Raw genomic sequence first — 18,146 nt, 5'->3', positions numbered from 1 at the left:
AATTTTAGTTTTGGCCCTTGACGTTGGTTCAGTCTGACAATGTGGCCCCCAAACAGAAAACGTTGTGCACACCTGGTCTAAGGGGAGGGGTCGATTCCCTAGGCTAGTGATAGCGAACCTATGGCACGGGTGCCATCGCCAGCACTCAGAGCCCTCTCTGTGGGCACCTGCACCCTGAAAAAAGTTTATGGTGTACCAATATGCCTTAGACTTTTCCTGCCATTCATTAGCGCAGGCCGCGTTATGAACACCACAGGCAGCGCATTGAATGTAGGCAGGCCATTATAGCTAAATGATAAAGTACATAGAGATATACTATATTGCATGGTAGTATTCAGGATAAATTGCCGTGTTGGCACTATGCGATAAATAGGTGGGTTTTGGGTTGCAGTTTGGGCACTCGGTCTCTAAAAGGTTCGCCATCACTGCCCTAGGCTATAGTTAATATAGCGTTCCATGGGCTACATCTGGGAAATAATCCATTACACAGCAAGCTGTCTGCATCTTTGATTCTTAGGCCAGCTGACTTTCCTTGGCACAGGGAAAGACCATTAACCAATTTGAATCCCACAGACAAGCCAAGTCTAGTCCCCTGGTTTGGGACTTGTCCTAATTTGCAGCAACACAGGCGAGAAACTTCAGAGAGCAAACACTCTGCAACCATTGCTGGAAGAACACAAGCCAGTGGTAGAAGCATTATGGTCTAGGGCAGGGGTTGCCAACCTGTGGCTCTTGAGCCACATGCGGCTCTTTGCTTCTTCAAGTGAGGCTCTAGCTGTGAAGCCAGGAAGCACTCTCCACCCCATGCTCAGATCTCTTTTCCTGATCGGGCACTGTTACTACTTTGCAGCTCCAGCTCATTCTCCACTACGTCCTGATGCACACAGTGTAAGAACGTAGTACGTGGAGACATGCACTATGACCTTAAATTGTGCTCATCAGGTCACAGTGGAGAGCATGTCAGACCTGCCGAGTAGCAGGTGCCCGACCGAGCAGGAGCGCAGTGCCTGATCAGGAGAGGGAAGAGATTTTTTTACATTATAGAACTGAGAATGTGGGTCTGATCTGAGCCTGGTGGGGGGGTGTCCTGATCTGGGCAATGGGGGGTCTGATCTGAGCATGGGGGGTCCAGATCTGAGCAATGGGGGTCTGATCTGTGCATGAGGGTTCAGATTTGAGCATGAGGGGCAGATCTGAGCATGGGGGTCTTGTTTGAGCATGGGTTGGTCAGGTCTGAGCATGGGGGGGGTCAGATCTGAGAAGGGGGAGATCTGAGCATGGGGGGGAATCTGAGCATGTGGGGGAGATCTGAGCACTGAGGGTCTGACACTGGGAGTCTGATTTGTGTTGTCTGATCCAAGCATTGGTGGTCTGATTTTGGGGGTTTGATTTGGAAGTCTGATGAGGTTTGGGGATCTTATTGTAGGTCAGATAAGGATTGGCGATCTGATTTAGGAGTTTGATCTGAGGTCTGATGAAAAATATATTTTTTATTTTTTTCTCTGCTAATGAACAATAAGAAAAAATATTTTTTAGCAGACCTCAAATTAGATGAAAAATATATTTTTTTAATCTTATTTTTCTTTGTTAAAACCTAGGTGCATCTTGTAGGGCGAAAAATACAGTAACTGTTTGTAAATGTATAGCCTGTGGCTCCTGGTAGTCATACTTTTTTTTTTTGGCTCTTTGTGTGTGTAAGGTTGGCCACCCCTGGTCTAGGGAATTTTTCTGTGGCATTCCCTGGGCCCACTCATCCATGTGGAAGGCACTCTACCGATTTAGGTATGAATCCATCCTTGCAGATTACGTACACGCAGATTGTCTTCCTTGGGGACATTGGTTGGAAAAGCATAATCAAGACTTCAAGTACTAGTCTGGCCTCCTAATTCCCCAGATTTGAACCCAATTGAGTATCTGTGGGACCATATCAATTGTTGTGTTCACTCTGTGGATCCTCCCCCATGCAACCTTCAGCAGCTGTAGGATGCTCTGCTTTCAGCTTGGCTCCAGATATCTGTGACAAGCTACCAGGACCTTAGTGAATCACTCCTAGCTCGTCTAGCTGCTGTCCGAGCTGCACACGGAAGATACTCTGGATATTAGCTGGTGGTCATAATAATGTGACTTAACGGTGTATATACTATAATATATACTTTATATCGTCATGATTTCTTAAGACCGAACCATTATTCACCTTTATACCCAGGCCATTCTTTGCTAATTTGACATGTGTCACTTTATGTGGTAATAATTTTGGAACGTTTTACTTATCCAAGCAATTCTGAGATAATGTTTCTTGTGACACATTGTACTCCATGACAGTGATAAATTTGAGCCAACTTGTTTCACCTTTATTTATGAAAAAATCCAAAATGGATCAAAATTTGAAAAAAATTCTATTTCCAGAATTTCAATTTCTCTGCTTTTAAAACAGATAGTGATACCTCATCAAATCTTTATGTTTGCATCATTTTGTAAATGTAATTTTTTTTTTTAAGTACCAGTTTAAGTTCAGTTAGGAAGTCACTTTGTTGGGCTTAAGTAATAGAAACCACCCATAAATGTCTCTATTTTAGAAACTACACCCTCAGTTTATTCAAAACCAACTTCACACATTTTGTTGATCCTTTAGGTGTTCCACAAGAATTAAAGGAAAATAGAGATGAAATTTTAAAATTCCACTTTTTTGGGCAGATTTTACATTTTAATAAATTTTTTCTGTAACACATCAAGGGTTAACAGCCAAACAAAACTCAAATATCTATTACCCTGAGTTTACAGAAACACCCCACATGTGGTCGCAAACTGCTGTATAAGCACATGTCAGGGCGCAGAAGAAAAGGAGCGCCATATGGTTTTTGGAGGGCAGATTTTGCTGGACTGGTTTTTAGACACCATGTCACATTTGAAGACCCCCTGATGCACCCCTACAGTAGAAACTCCCAAAAAGTGACCCTATGTTGGAAATTATGGGATAAGGTAACAGTTTTGTTGGTACTATTTTGGGGTAAATATGATTTTTTATCGCTCCATATTTTTTAAAATGTTCTGCCAATTGTCTTGAGTAGGGGCTTGTATTTCGCAGGAAGAGTTGACATTTATATTGGTACAATTTTTGGGTGCATATGATTTTTGATCATTCAGTATTACACTTTATGGGGCAAGGTGACAAAAATTTTTTATTTATTTTACAGCATTCACCTTAGGGAGTAGATCATGTGATATTTTTGTAGAGCAGGTCGTTAAGGACGCAGCAATACCTAATATGTCTACCTTTTGTAAATTTATTTCAGTTTTACACAATAAAAGCATTCTTGAAAATAAACATGTTTTTGTCTCCATTTTCTGAAATCCATGTATTTTGTCTTTTGTAGTGGCTAATTTTTTGCAGGATGATGTGATGGTTTGATTGGTACCATTTTAGGGTTAGGGTACATTTGACTTTTTGATCGCTTGGTATTACACTTTTTGTGATGTAAAGTGGCTTTTTTGACATCATATTTATTTTATTTTTTATGGCGTTCACATGACGGGGTGGATTATGTGATATTTTTATAGAGCAGGTCATTACGGATGAGCGGTACCTCGTCAACTTTTTGACATTTATTTCAGTTTTACACAATAAAAGAATTCTTGAACAATAAAAAAAATCATGTTTTTATATCTCCATTTTCTGAAAGCCATATTTTTTTGTTTTTTGGGGTGATTTTTTTGTAGGATGGGGTGACGCTTTGATTGATACCATTTTGGGGTACATTTGACTTTTTAATCACTTGGTATTACACTTTATGTGATTTAAGGTGACAAAAATTGCTTTTTTTGGCACAGTTTTTACTTTTTTTACGGCATGGATTTACAGGGTGGATTATGTAAAAATTTTCATAGATCAGGTCATTACGGACACGGCGATACCTAATATGTCAGTTTTTTTCTTCTATTTTTTACAACTTTATATGTCTTTATTAGGGGAAAGGGGTGTTTTTTTTAAGCTACTTTCACACTAGCGTTTTTGTTGGATCCGTCATGGATCAGCAAAAATGCTTCCGTTCTTATAATATAACCGCCTGCATCCGTGATGAAAGGATCCTGTTGTATTATTTTTAACATAGCCAAGATAAAACCGTCATGAACTCCATCGAAAGTTAATGGGGGATGGATCTGTTTTCTATTGTGTCAGAGAATCAAAATCTGTCCCCATGACTTACATTATGAGTCAGGACAAATCCGTCTTGCTCCGCACCACATCGTGGACAGAAAAACGGTGTAGGCAGCATTATTCTATCCGCGATGGGGACGCAACCAAATGGAACGGAATGCATTCTGGTGCATTCCATTTCGTTCAGTTCAGTTTTGTCCCCATTGACAATGACTGGGGACAAAACGGAATTTTTTTTCTCCCACTATTGAGATCCTATGACGGATTTCAATAGCGGAAAGTGTGAAAGTAGCCTTACTTGAAACTTTTTTTTTAATTCTCTTTTTAAAACTTGTTTTCACTTGTTATTTTTGTCCCACTGTGGGACATCAACTTTTGGGGGTCTAATCCCCTCTACAATGCACAAATAAAAGCACAGTTTATGGATTTTGAGACCTTTATTTTATTATGATGTTTTTCAGGCACCATTTAAGGTTTGCAGAGGCCTGAGGTGCCAACACATGAAAAATCCCTTTCCTCTTTAATGATCCCATTTTGGAAACTACACCCCTGAAGGAGTTCACCTAGTGATTTATTAAGCATATTAAAACCACAGGTGTTTCACAGAAGTTTTCAGCATTGGGTTGTGAAAATGAAATATTTAATATTTTTCCAATAATACATATAGTTTTAGCTCAAAATGTTTAATTTTCGATATGAGCACTCAGCAGTCCTCAGAAGGGAAGGAGAGCTGTTTGGCTTTTGAAGCACTAATTGATGGTTTTCAGGCGCCATGTCGCACCTGCAGATCCCTCGCAGTACAGTATAAACTCCCAATAAGTGACCCCATTTTGGAACTTCACCCTTCAGGGAATTTATTTAGGGGTGTATTTTCTTAACCCCACAGCTGTTTGATATAGAATTGGGCTTTTAAAATGAATGAAAATCAGTTTTTGCCATTAATATGTAGTTTTAGCTCAAATTTTTTTATTCACCCTATTATTTGTTAAGCAGTTTGTCCTGAGTGTGGCACATGGCAGGGCTCAGAATGGTAAACTGCCTTTTAGCTTTTGGAGCACAGATTTTGCTGGAATGGTTTTCAAGCTATTTGAGAGACACACTGCAAAGCCACACCCCTGGTGATGCAACAGCAACCTTAGGGCTCATGTCCGCAAACAGCAGTTCCGCTATATACAATTTTTTTTGTGGTGCGGACAGATCATGGATCCATTCAAGTTGAGTGGTTGTGGTCCCGAATGCACAGAACGGCTGGGCAACGGCTGTGTGCATGAGCCCTCAGCAAAAGGATGCAATGCTCTGTTTCTCCCCACAGTCAGCGTGTGCTGTAGGTAACTAACAGTGGGTTGATTGTTCAGCTGTTCTATTCTTGTGTGCTGTGTTCTGACTAAAGGAGCGCCGATGTATGACCTATCAGGTTCTGATCCTGGGACTCGGTGCTCTATTTAAACCCATTCCTGGCCAGATACTAGTGCAAGTGATAGTACTGTATAGGCTCATTAGCTAGGTTCCTGGTTTTTGGAATCATTTAGATTGCTTGTGTTTCTGACCATGGCTTGTCTTTTGACCACTGTGAGTTGTACTGTGTATCCCATTTGGTTCTGATATTGGCTTGTCTTTTGACTATTCTCTGTCTATCATTTTGGTACTGTGTTGTCCACCTGGTTCTGACCCATTTTTGTACGACTATCCCTTTGTGTTGTTTTGTCTTTTGGTGCCTGTCTGTCTCTGCACCTTAGTAGTGTAGGGACTGTTGACCAGTTGCGGTCTTGCTAGCTAGCGCTCGTACTGCAAGTAGGTAGAGAAAGCGGGCTGTGTTCCAGGTCATGGATCACTGTACGTGTCTGTCCCTATATACAAGCATTACAATTGTATTGTGCATTTTGACAGCACAGGTACTTTGCAGAAATGAATGCACAGTGTATGGTGCAAAGTAAAAACTGCTATTTTCCTACAAATATGCCATTTCAGTATGTTGTGCCCAGAGCACCATGCACATTTGAGAACCAGTATGATGATTTACAGAGCCATTACCATGTAAAAAAATAAAAGGAACCCCCCAAAAGTGACCCTATTGTGGGGTGTAGTGAACATTTTGACCCTGCAAGTGCTTCGTAAAACGTATGTGCAGTGGACCGTCCGCAGTGACTATTGCATTTTTCCCCATAGAGATGGCATTTCAGTGCCCAATTTGTTGTGCCCAGCTTGTGACACTTATGGTCCCTTTAAATGGGACAACAATCTAGCAGATTGTCGGGAAGAAAGCGTTCCTTCCCGACAACTTGCTGATCACTAGCGGAGGAGACCAGTTACATTTACATGCAGCGAGCTCCTCCAGAGTATGGGAAGGAGCGATCGCTAATGACATCGCTCTTGCCCATACTGTCTCGTTGTTTTCCTGGCAGAAGATCATGTTTACACAGCACAATCTGCCACTGGAAAACGATGATCTTTTGTTTTGCACAAAACATACAATTACCTGATGAACAAGTGTCACGGATGAAGTTGCAGATAGCTGGAACTTATAAATAAACGACCGACTGGCTTGATCCCAAACTAAGCATATAGCATATAGGTGAGCCCTATTAAAACCCTAAGCGTTCTCCCTGACTGCTATGCACATGCAAGGATCTCAATAGTAGACGATTGCATGCCCACGTACCTAAGACTGTGTGACACCTGAAAACCCTATAATAGTGAGGGGGCACGACCACCGGCTCCCTGCACTTAATATGGATGGAGTCAGGGTCACCTAGAATCAAGCCAGCAAGAAAACACAATAAAGGAAAAGACTTATCTGAGCAAACAGCAGCAGCAGCCTCCAACAGTAAACACTTCTTCGAGGAAGTAGTATAAACCGCAAAGTGAGGCAGTAGGGGAGGGAATATAAAGGAAGACAATTAGTCTAAATAAGTGACACCTGGCAGAAGGAAAGGAGATGAGAAAGTGAAACCAAAACAAAGAACGTCATACAAGAGGTAGAGAAGAACGTCTGCCAGTCCTTCTCACAGAACTGGCAGTGACAATACCCCTCCCTCTACGGGTGGACTCCGGACACTCGGAGCCCACCTTCTCAGGATGAGACCTATGGAAATCCCTGATGAGATGAGGGGCCTTAATGTCCGCCATTGGGACCCACATCCTCTCCTCAGGACCATAACCCTTCCAATGAACGAGGTACTGAAGAGAACCGCAGATAATGCGAGAATCCATTATTACCATTCAAGAAATTCAAGATTACCATCAACAAAAATCGGGGGAGGAGGCAAAGAGGAGGGTACAGTGTGTTGGACATAAGGTTTTAATAGGGACCTGTGAAAAACATTATGGATCTTCCAAGTCTGAGGAAGATTAAGACGGAAGGCAATGGGATTGATGACGGACAAGATCTTGCAAGGCCCAATAAACTTAGGACCCAACTTCCAGGAGGGAACCTTCAGTTTGATATTCTTTGTAGACAACCACACCAGATCACCCACATTCTGGTCCGGACCAGGCACACGTCTCTTATCCGCCACACGCTTATATCTCTCATTCATCCTCTTCAGATTACCGTGAATCTTTTGCCAAATAAATGACAAAGACGAGGAAAATCTCTCCTCATCAGGTAAACCAGAAGACCCTTTTCCAGAGAATGTCCCAAACTGCGGATGAAACCCATATGCACCAAAAAATGGTGACTTATCAGAGGACTCCTGGCGACGGTTATTTAAAGCAAACTCACCAAGGGACAAAAAAGAATACCAATCCTCCTGATTCTCCACCACAAAACAGCGCAGATATGTCTCCAGATTCTGATTGACGCGTTCGGTCTGACCATTCAACAGCGGGTGAAAAGCAGAAGAGAACGACAACCGAACCCCCAAGCGAGAACAGAAGGCCTTCCAGAATCTGGAAACAAATTGCGTGCCCCTATCAGAAACGATGTCTGTAGGAATGCCATGCAATTTAACAATGTGATCAACAAACGCTTGTGCCAGCATCTTAGCATTGGGTAACCCAGGAAAGGGAATGAAATGCGCCATTTTGCTAAAACGGTCCACTACCACCAGAATCACAGTCTTCCCCAAGGAACGAGGCAGGTCCATAATGAAGTCCATGGACAGATGCGTTCAAGGACGGGAAGGAATGGGTAACTGGAGGAGAGAACCAGATGGCCGTGAATGAGGGACCTTGGCACGAGCTCAGGTCTCGCAGGCTGCCACAAAACCCTCAACCCTCTTATGAAGAGCCAGCCACCAGAATCTCCGAGCAATGAGATCCATTGTGGCTCTACTCCCCGGGTGCCCAGCAAGGACAGTATCGTGGTGCTCCTTCAAAACCTTGTGTTGTATAGCGAGAGGCACAAACAATCTCCCAGGAGGACAAAGATCAGGAGCCTCTGCCTGGGCTGCCTGAAACTCTGCCTCCAAATCAGGATAAATAGCAGAGACGACCACCCCTTCAGCCAAAATGGGACCGGGGTCTTCAAAGTTCCCCCCTCTCGGAAAACAACATGACAGGGCATCCGCCTTCACATTTTTAACCCCAGGGCGGAACGTAACAACAAAATTAAACCTAGAAAAGAACAAAGACCATCTGGCCTGTCTCGGATTCAGACGCTTGGCTGATTCCAAGTAGGCCAGATTCTTATGGTCAGTAAACACGGTAATAGGGTGTCTGGCTCCCTCTAACCAATGGCGCCATTGCTCAAAAGCTAATTTGATGGCCAACAACTCCCTATCTCCCACATTGTAATTTCTCTCTGCAGAGGAGAGTTTCCTTAAGAATAAAGCACATGGTCGCCATTTGGCAGTGCAGCGTCCCACTACGTGTGTGTGGGCACTGCTTAAAAGCACTTTTTACTTTATTATAAGCACTAGGTTGTCATGTATAATTTTGCATTTGTGTATCTGCTAAATCCCTGTTAACAGGCCTATTAGGTGCAATTTATACATCCTGCCACTAGATGGGGATAAAGGTTAGGTCTTATATATACTTAGGTCAGGCCTAGTTAGTCAGTTGAGACCAGGAGTGAGTTGAGAGGAGTTGAAACCAGGAGGAGAGCAGATCTGAGGTAATCAGATCAAGTTAGTGGGAGGAAAGATAGAGTGAAGACTTCGCAACACAGATTAGTGAGTGGAGCCAACTTCGCTAGAAGGTGTTTACTCAGATATTTAGGCGCAGAAGAGCGTTTTCCTTCTGTAGCAGGACTATAGACTTGCATCCCTGACCAGTAGGAGAAGAGTTTGCCTGCCTGGAAAAGAAACAAGCAATCCTAGGAATTCATCGGTGATAAGAGCCATTCAGACCTTCTCAGGGTGCATCCGTCAAACAAGAGGTAGAGAAGAACGTCTGCCAGACCTTCTCACAGAACTGGCGGTGACAACAAGCATTTTGCTCATACATCGGGTAATCGGTGGTGCATTTACACGGCAAGATCATCACTAATAAGCATCACTAGTAGCGCTGGTTAACGATGATCTTTTCAATTGTCGGCCCGTGTAAATGGCCAATTAGAATGATAGCTCAATTGTTCTCTTGATAGGCCTAGATAAATATGCAAACAGAGGAGTGCTGTGATCCTCCTAGCTGCAGCAGTCATGAAGTCATCGTCTTTGTTGCAGTGATGATGTGTCCATATACCACATGTGAACGCTACAGCCAGTCACTGACCTCAGCGGGATACAATACAGGATTGCTGAGGTAGTGGTTATGTTCAGCATATAGGAACATCACTACTGAAAACATGTAAAGACCTGGAGGACCATAGCAGCAGTGGTAGAGCAAATTGGGCTTGTAAGTATTCATTATTTTAACACCTTCCCTGCCATTTAACATTGTTTTTAATTTATTTTAACTTTGACAATCCCTTTAATCCACGTATAACTTTCTTGGCAGTTCTTTAACAGACAGGAGCTTTTATGAAATTACTCTTATACCCATGTAGTGTGCTTCGAGATTGAGATTTCAGACCTAAATTAGTATTTGTAGTCTTATGTGATCATTATCAGAATACAGTACCATGCCTTATCTTGAAATGTATGGCTACCTTTGCGTTCTTTTCCCAAAAAGACTCTGGCATCAGCTGAATGGGGAGATGTGTTTTCACTAGTCTTGGGGATGGAGTGGCATTAAGTTGGTCAATACCTGTTAGAGTAAAGAAAATTTAGGTTTATGTAATCTAGTGAATCCTTGTGATTCCGATACTGGAGAGATTTTTTAAATCTATAATAAAAGAGGAGGAGCTGCGCATGACCATCAAACTGATTTAATTTCTATATTGAAAAATACTGCAGTAAACTTAGGCTCAGTTCACATTAGCATTGGGTTCCTGTATGAGTTTATGGCATTCTGTGAAAAGTACTGGTGGCTACCCTAAAGCACCCAGCATAACTGTCAAAGCTCTGTTACAAATGGAAGCCATGACACTAATGTGAATTGAGCCTGGTTTGTCAATTTCAGCTGTGGAAGTGGAGTTCTTTGCACATGATAACATATTTACCCTATATCTTAATATGTTCTCTATTACCTGAAGGCATTCCAGGAATTTTAAATTCTAGATATGGCACACGATTATGTATAGTATCTCGACGACATTTTTCATGGTCTCCTCCACAATAAATCATGTCGATAATTTCACTTGCCCATGTTGTTCCTAGAAAATAAAATATACTACGTCATTATTAATATCTATATCATTGAAATCTAGAAAATTTCCATAAAAAACAAACAAACATATTAATGGCCATAAAGTGGATTTGTAAATCAGGAAATAACAAATATTTGCTAATATAAAGTGGATCAGCCAAGTCATACAATAGGATGTAAAAATGTAACTAATATTGTAATGGATGGATATGGAGGTAAAATGAGTCCCTCCTTCTTGACTCGTTGTGCTCTGTGGATATTGCTCAATCCATAACTAACTTTTTCACTGATCACACTGAAGACTAAAGGCCACCCCTGTTAGTGGGAGGCACCCAAATGCGTAATTCATGGAGTTCTTATTAAACATGGGTCCCATCTCAAAAAAGAGAAAGCTCACTCAGTCAACCTTGCCCTCCAGAAGGTTGCCTCCATTGAACTGGCCCATAAGCATACACTCTCCTTGTCCACCTTACAAGAGCTTCAGAATGATTGTATAGAGGCTAAGCGCCTGTTAGAGTCATCCTATAAACGTATTATTCATATATGTTGCAGCAAGTTTTATGAATATGGAGATACGAGTGGGCACTTGTTGGCTCTTAGGGAACAACTAGCCAGTTCCCATATTCTGGCCATTAACCACCTCAGCCCCCCTAGCTTAAACACCCTTAATGACCAGACCACTTTTTACACTTCTGCACTACACTACTTTCACCGTTTATTGCTCGGTCATGCAACTTACCACCCAAATTAATTTTACCTCCTTTTCTTCTCACTAATAGAGCTTTCATTTGGTGGTATTTCATTGCTGCTGACATTTTTACTTTTTTTGTTATAAATCGAAATTTAACGATTTTTTTTTTTAAATTACATTTTTCACTTTCAGTTGTAATTTTTTTTAAAAAAACGACATCTATATATAAATTTTTCTCTAAATTTATTGTTCTACATGTCTTTGATTAAAAAAAATGTTTAGGTAAAAAAAAAATGGTTTGGGTAAAAGTTATAGCGTTTACAAACTATGGTACAAAAATGTGAATTTCCGCTTTTTGAAGCAGCTCTGACTTTCTGAGCACCTGTCATGTTTCGTGAGGTTCTACAATGCCCAGACAGTAGAAAAACACCACAAATAACCCCATTTCAGAAAGTAGACACCCTAAGGTTGTCACGACCTTGTTTATGGCCGTGACTCCTTGGGAGCCGCATACAGTTGCCCGCGGTTTGGTTTGTTGTGTAAACCGCAGCGGGGGGGCACTTTGCTGTCTGCCTCAAGTGCGGTTGCCGCGGAAAACAGGTATGTGTGCGGTTGCCTTTGAGTTGTGTGTGTGTATGTATGCACTCTGAATGTCTGGTGGGCACTCTGTTTTATGTTTGGTGTGCACTCTGACATTTTCCTTTCATCTGTGGCTGCCCATGGCAACGTTTGGTGTTAGTACATGTGGTGGCAGTGTCTCGGCCTATTGGCCGGCTACCAGGACACGTTTGCCACACATGTCGTTGTCATCGGTAACAGCTGCAGTGAGTATTTGTGTGTATTCCCCTTTATGTAGTCTCACTACACTTCCTGGTGTTGAAAGGGTTAATTCCCTTCTGTGTGTGTGTGAACACTGGGTGTGTCTGTGTGGGTGTGACTACTTGGGCCTATAAAGCCTTAGTGTTAATCTCCAGTCTGAGGGGTACTTCAGCCATGACTAGCTGGAGTAGCCTCCTGTCTTATATCACCTGCCAGTGGGGGCCACCCTTGTGGTCATATGTTTAAGTTTAAGTTTATGTGTGATGTTTAAGTTGATGTTTTCCTTTATTATTCTGTGCAGCTATGGATCTGGGTTCCTGTGTGTGGATGTGTGTGTGCTGAGTTATATTTGTATTGTTGTGGACTTCAGCTTGCCTGCACACGGATCCAGTCAGCAAGGCTGTGGCAGGTGGCTGGAGCTAGTGCAGCACCTGCCATATCCATAGGCCTGTTTCTGTTCCCCTTTTTCCTGCAGCTTGGCCAGTGAGACTCCTGTTCCTCCGTGTCCAGAAGGAACAGGTCGTCTTACCCTTCACTCCTAGTTCAGGGACCGGTCGGAGGGTGAGTAGGGATCCGAGGTTCCTGAGCATGGGCCCTCCTACCTTCAAGGTCGGCCCATGCAGCTAGGAGTTAGGGACGGATTAGGGATGTGTTAGGAGGTGACCTGCTCCCTAATTCTGTCGTCCTGGCCGAGCAGCCGTTAGCATCTTCTGGCATCGCACGGCTGAGGGTTTTTCCCATCCTCAGCCATGACAAAGGTATTCGCTGATGGGCATAGTGAGTTTATAGAACTTTTTATTTTTTGTCACAAGTTAGCGGAAAATGATGATTTTTTTATTTATTTTTTCCTTACAAAGTCTCATATTCCACTAACTTGTGACAAAAAATTAAAACTTCCATGAACTCACTATGCCCATCACGAAATACCTTGGGGTGTCTTCTTTCCAAAATGGGGTCACTTGTGAGGTAGTTATACTGCCCTGGCATTTTAGGGGCCCTAATGTGTGAGAAGTAGTTTGAAATCAAAATGTGTAAAAAATGCCCTGTTAAATCCGAAAGGTGCTCTTTGGAATGTGGGCCCCTTTGCCCACCTAGGCTGCAAAAAAGTGTCACACATCTGGTATCGCTGTACTCAGAAGAAGTAGGGCAATGTGTTTTGCGGTGTCTTTTTACATATACCCATGCTGGGTGAGAGAAATATCTCGGCAAAAGACAACTTTTCCCATTTTTTTATACAAAGTTGGCATTTGACCAAGATATTTATCTCACCCAGCATGGGTATATGTAAAATGACACCCAAAACACATTCCCCAACTTCTCCTGAGTACGGCGATACCACATGTGTGACACTTTCTCTGCAGCCTAGATGCGCAAAGGGGCCCAAATTCCTTTTAGGAGGGCATTTTTAGACATTTGGATCCCAGACTTCTTCTCACGCTTTAGGGCCCCTAAAATGCCAGGGCAGTATAAATACCCCACATGTGACCCCATTTTGGAAAGAAGACACCCAATGTATTCAATGAGGGGCATGGCGAGTTCATCGAAAAAAAAATTTGGGGGCACAAGTTAGCGGAAATTTTTTATTTTTATTTTTTCTCACAAAGTTTCCCTTTCCGCTAACTTGGGACAAAAATGTAAATCTTTCATGGACTCAATATGCCCCTCAGCGAATACATTGGGGTGTCTTCTTTCCAAAATGGGGTCATTTGTGGGGTGTTTGAACTGCCCTGGCATTTGAGGGTCTCCGCAATCATTACATGTATGGCCAGCATTACGAGTTTCTACTATTCTCTTTATATTGAGCATACAGGTAATGAGATTTTTTTTTTCCATTCAGCCTCTGGGCTGAAAGAAAAAATGAACAGCATGATCGATCAATTTGGATGAAAAAATCTCTGCCAAAAAAAAAAGGAGGGGAAAGGCGTCTGCCAGGACATAGGAGCTCCGCCCAACATCCATACCCACTTAGCTCGTATGCCCTGGCAAACCCGATTTCTCCATTCACATCAATCGATGTGGATGAATAAATCATTGCCGGGATTTTTTTATTTATTTTTTATATACAAAGTGTTTGCCAAAGCATAGGAACGCCGCCTCCTCCTCAGCTCGTATGCCTCGGCAAACTTATCTTTTACTGTAGAGGAAAAATCTCATCTTGCAGCGCTGCATACACCGACTTTTGTGTAATCTGACAGCAGCGCAATGCTTCTGTCAGAATGCACATCAGTGCTGCAGCTAGTCGATCGGTTGGTCCACCTGGAAGGTAAAAAAAACTAAAGAAAAAACCAGGCCGCAACGCAATAAATTTATTAACTTTATAATAACATTTGAACGGAACATATAAATTTTATTTAACTTTTAGAACAGAATGTTAACTTTTTTGCTTACCGGTGTTTTTTTTGGTTTTTTTTACCTTTATAGGACAAACCTCTTCTTCCCCATGGGACAATGTGCAAAGTGCAAATCGCCCAGAGATGTGGCGAAGTACATTATGCACTTTGTCCCAGGTGAAAGGAGAGGTTTGCAGCAGCTCTGTGTGAATGGGCCCTAATAGCCCTGTGTGCCTGTCCTGTGAGATGCAATCCCTATGCTAAGTGTACCTGTGTGTGGTACTTCCGGAAACACTACCCTAAGCATAGGGCAGGGTGGTCAGGGCAGTCAGGACAGAAATAGCAGGTGTCACGCCTTATTTCACTCCTGCTACAGACACAACATCTTTTTCGGGGTGACGGTTGGGTTGAGGTACCAGCAACGACATTGGGGAAATGTCGCTCGTGTAGACGGCTCACTACACTGGTGTTTGGGGCCACGGAACCTCCTGGATACAGGAGGTTCTCGATGATCTCTTTCTGAAATTTGAGGAAGGATCCTGTTCTCCCAGCCTTACTGTAGAGAACAAAACTATTGTACATTGAATCAAATATACAGACACCTTCTTATACCAGCGTCTGGTGCGTTGGGGAACTAAATATGGAGCCAACATCTGGTCATTGAGGTCCACCACCCCCATGAGCGAATTATAGTCGTGGACACAGAGGGGCTTTTCAATGACACTGGTTGCTCGTTCAATTTGTATTGTTGTGTCTGTGTGAATGGAGGAGAACATGTAAACGTCACGCTTGTCTCTCCATTTCACCGCGAGCAGTTCTTCATTACACAAGGCAGCCCTCTCCCCCCTTGCAAGACGGGTGGTAACGAGCCGTAGGGGGAAGCCCCGGCGACTAGGTCGCGCGGTGCCACAGCAGCCAATCTGTTCTAGGAACAAATGCCTGAAGAGGGGCACACTTGTGTAGAAATTGTCCACATAAAGATGGTACCCCTTGCAAAATAAGGGTGACATCAAGTCCCAGACTGTCTTCCCACTGCTCCCCAGGTAGTCAGGGCAACCGACCGGCTCCAGGGTCTGATCTTTACCCTCATAGATCCAAAATTTGTGGGTATAGCCTGTGGCCCTTTTACAGAGCTTATACAATTTGACCCCATACCGGGCGCGCTTGCTTGGGATGTATTGTTTGAAGCCAAGGTGCCCAATAAAATGTATAAGGGACTCGTCTACGCAGATGTTTTGCTCAGGGGTATACAAATCTGCATATTTGTTGTTGAAGTGGTCTATGAGGGGCCGAATTTTGTGGAGCCGGTCAAAAGCTGGGTGGCCTCTGGGACGGGAGGTGGTGTTGTTGCTAAAGTTCAGGAAACGCAGGATGGCCTCAAATCGTGCCTTGGACATGGCAGCAGAGAACATGGGCATGTGATGAATTGGGTTCGTGGACCAATATGACCACAATTCATGCTTTTTGGTTAGACCCATGTTGAGGAGAAGGCCCAGAAAAAAAATTAATTCGGAAACTTGGACGGGTTTCCATCGGAAAGGCTGGGCATAATAGCTTCCTGGGTTGGCGGCTATAAATTGAGTGGCATACCGATTTGTTTCTTCCACGACTATGTCCAAGAGCTCCGCAGTCAAGAACAGCTAAAAAAATCCCAGTGCCGAACCGATCTGAGCTGTCTCAACCCGAACTCCAGACTGGGCGGTGAAAGGGGGAACTAATGGTGCGGCTGAAATTGGGGACTGCCAATCAAGGTTTGCCAGCACCTCAGGGACTCTAGAGGCTCTACGGGCCTGTCTGTGTGGTGGCTGCAACGGGGTAACTATTGCACGTGCCACCGTACCAGCTTCAACTGCCCTTCTGGTGCTCGCCACTTCACCATGTTGTATGGCAGTGCTGGTACTAGGTCCAGAGTGGGCTGCGCTGCTGGTGTATGCCTCACGTAATCCGACAGCGCCAGCCTCACTCTGCTGCCCTTGAAGCGGATCCTGCGCAACCTGTGGTGTAGCAACACGGGTCCGGGTATGCCTGGTGGTATCTTAACCTCCTCGTCCGAACTTTGGGTCAGACTGCCACTGCTTTCTACAGGTTCATATTAGTCAGATGAGGGCTCCTATTCCTCATCCGACTGGGTCAGAAGCCTGTAGGCCTCTTCAGAAGAATACCCCTTGTTTGACATTTGGACTACTAAATTTAGGGGGTATTCCCTGAGACTACCCAAGAAAAAAAGCAAGCCTGTCTTACAAATGGTAGGCTAGAGAAGTACCGGAGGCCGCTGCGATTGATAAAAAATATTAAAACTGATTTTTTTATCGCCGCAGCGCTTGTAAAGTGATTGTGCAGTGATAAAAAAAAAATTTTTTTTTGTCACTGCGGCAGGGCGGGCGTGGGCGATTTGGGTGGAGGGCGAACTAAGGTGACACTAAGGCCTCTTTCACACGGGCGTGAGTTTTTTTGCCCGGATAAGAGCCGGGTGCGTTGCGGGAAAATGCGCGATTTTCCCGCGCGAGTGCAAAACATTGTCATGCGTTGCACTCGCGTGAGAAAAATCACGCATGTTTGGTACCCAAACCCGAACTTCTTCACAGAAGTTCGGGCTTGGGATTGATGTTCTGAAGATTGTATTATTTTCCCTTATAACATGGTTATAAGGGAAAATAATAGCATTCTGAATACAGAATGCATAGTAAAACAGCGCTAGAGGTTTTTTTTTTTTTTTAACTCACCTTAGTCCACTTGCTCGCGAAGCCCGGCATCTCCTTGTGCCTCCTCTGCTGAACAGGACCTGGGGTGAGCTGCTCCATTAAATACAGGTTAAGGACCTTCGATGACGTCACTCCGGTCATCACATGGTACGTCACATGATCTTTTACTATGGTGATTCACCATGGTAAAAGACCATGTGATGACCGGAGTGACGTCATCGAAGGTCCTTAAGCTCTATTTAATGGAGCAGCTCACCCCAGGTCCTGTTCATCAGCAGAGGAGGCACAAGGAGATGCCGGGCTTCGCGAGCAAGTGGACTAAGGTGAGTTAAATTATTTTTTATTTTTTTTTAACCCCTCTAGCGCTGTTTTACTATGCATTCTGTATTCAGAATGCTATTATTTTCCCTTATAACCATGTTATAAGGGAAAATAATAATGATCGGGTCTCCATCCCGATCGTCTCCTAGCAACCGTGCGTGCAAATCGCATGGCATCCGTACTTGCTTGCGGATGCCATCCGATTTTCACACACCCCATTCATTTCTATGGGGCCTGCGTCACGTCGAAATCGGACAATATAGAGCATGCTGCGATTTCAACTGAACGCACAAGTGATGCGTTAAAAACAACGCTCATGTGCACAGCCCCATAGAAATGAATGGGTCAAGATTTAGTGCGGGTGCCATACGTTCGCCGCACGGATTGCACCCGCACGGAAAACTCGCCCGTGTGAAAGGGGCCTAATACTATTGTAGATCTGACTGTGATCAGTTTTGATCACTTACAGATACTATAAAAGTACAAATGCTGATTAACGA

General features: G+C 43.5%; 1 protein-coding gene across 12 annotated transcripts in view; it reads right to left on the bottom strand.

Annotated features, from left to right (window-relative positions):
• LOC122920160 (sulfotransferase 1 family member D1-like) overlaps window positions 1-18,146 on the bottom strand; it is an 83,601-nt gene that overhangs the window by 9,488 nt on the left and 55,967 nt on the right. For all 12 annotated transcript variants that reach the window (XM_044269396.1, XM_044269403.1, XM_044269398.1 and 9 more), the window contains 2 exons: window positions 10,665-10,790; window positions 10,185-10,282 (listed from right to left, as the gene is read on the bottom strand). In XM_044269396.1, coding sequence (XP_044125331.1) covers window positions 10,185-10,282; window positions 10,665-10,790 — 224 coding nt within the window. The remainder of the gene's footprint in view (window positions 1-10,184; window positions 10,283-10,664; window positions 10,791-18,146) is intronic.

The sequence above is a fragment of the Bufo gargarizans genome, chromosome 10 (genome assembly GCF_014858855.1).
Source record: "Bufo gargarizans isolate SCDJY-AF-19 chromosome 10, ASM1485885v1, whole genome shotgun sequence".
Taxonomy (NCBI): Eukaryota; Metazoa; Chordata; class Amphibia; order Anura; family Bufonidae; genus Bufo; species Bufo gargarizans.
The sequence above is the reverse complement of the archived record's forward strand: the minus strand, read 5'-3'. Positions and strand labels throughout refer to the sequence as shown.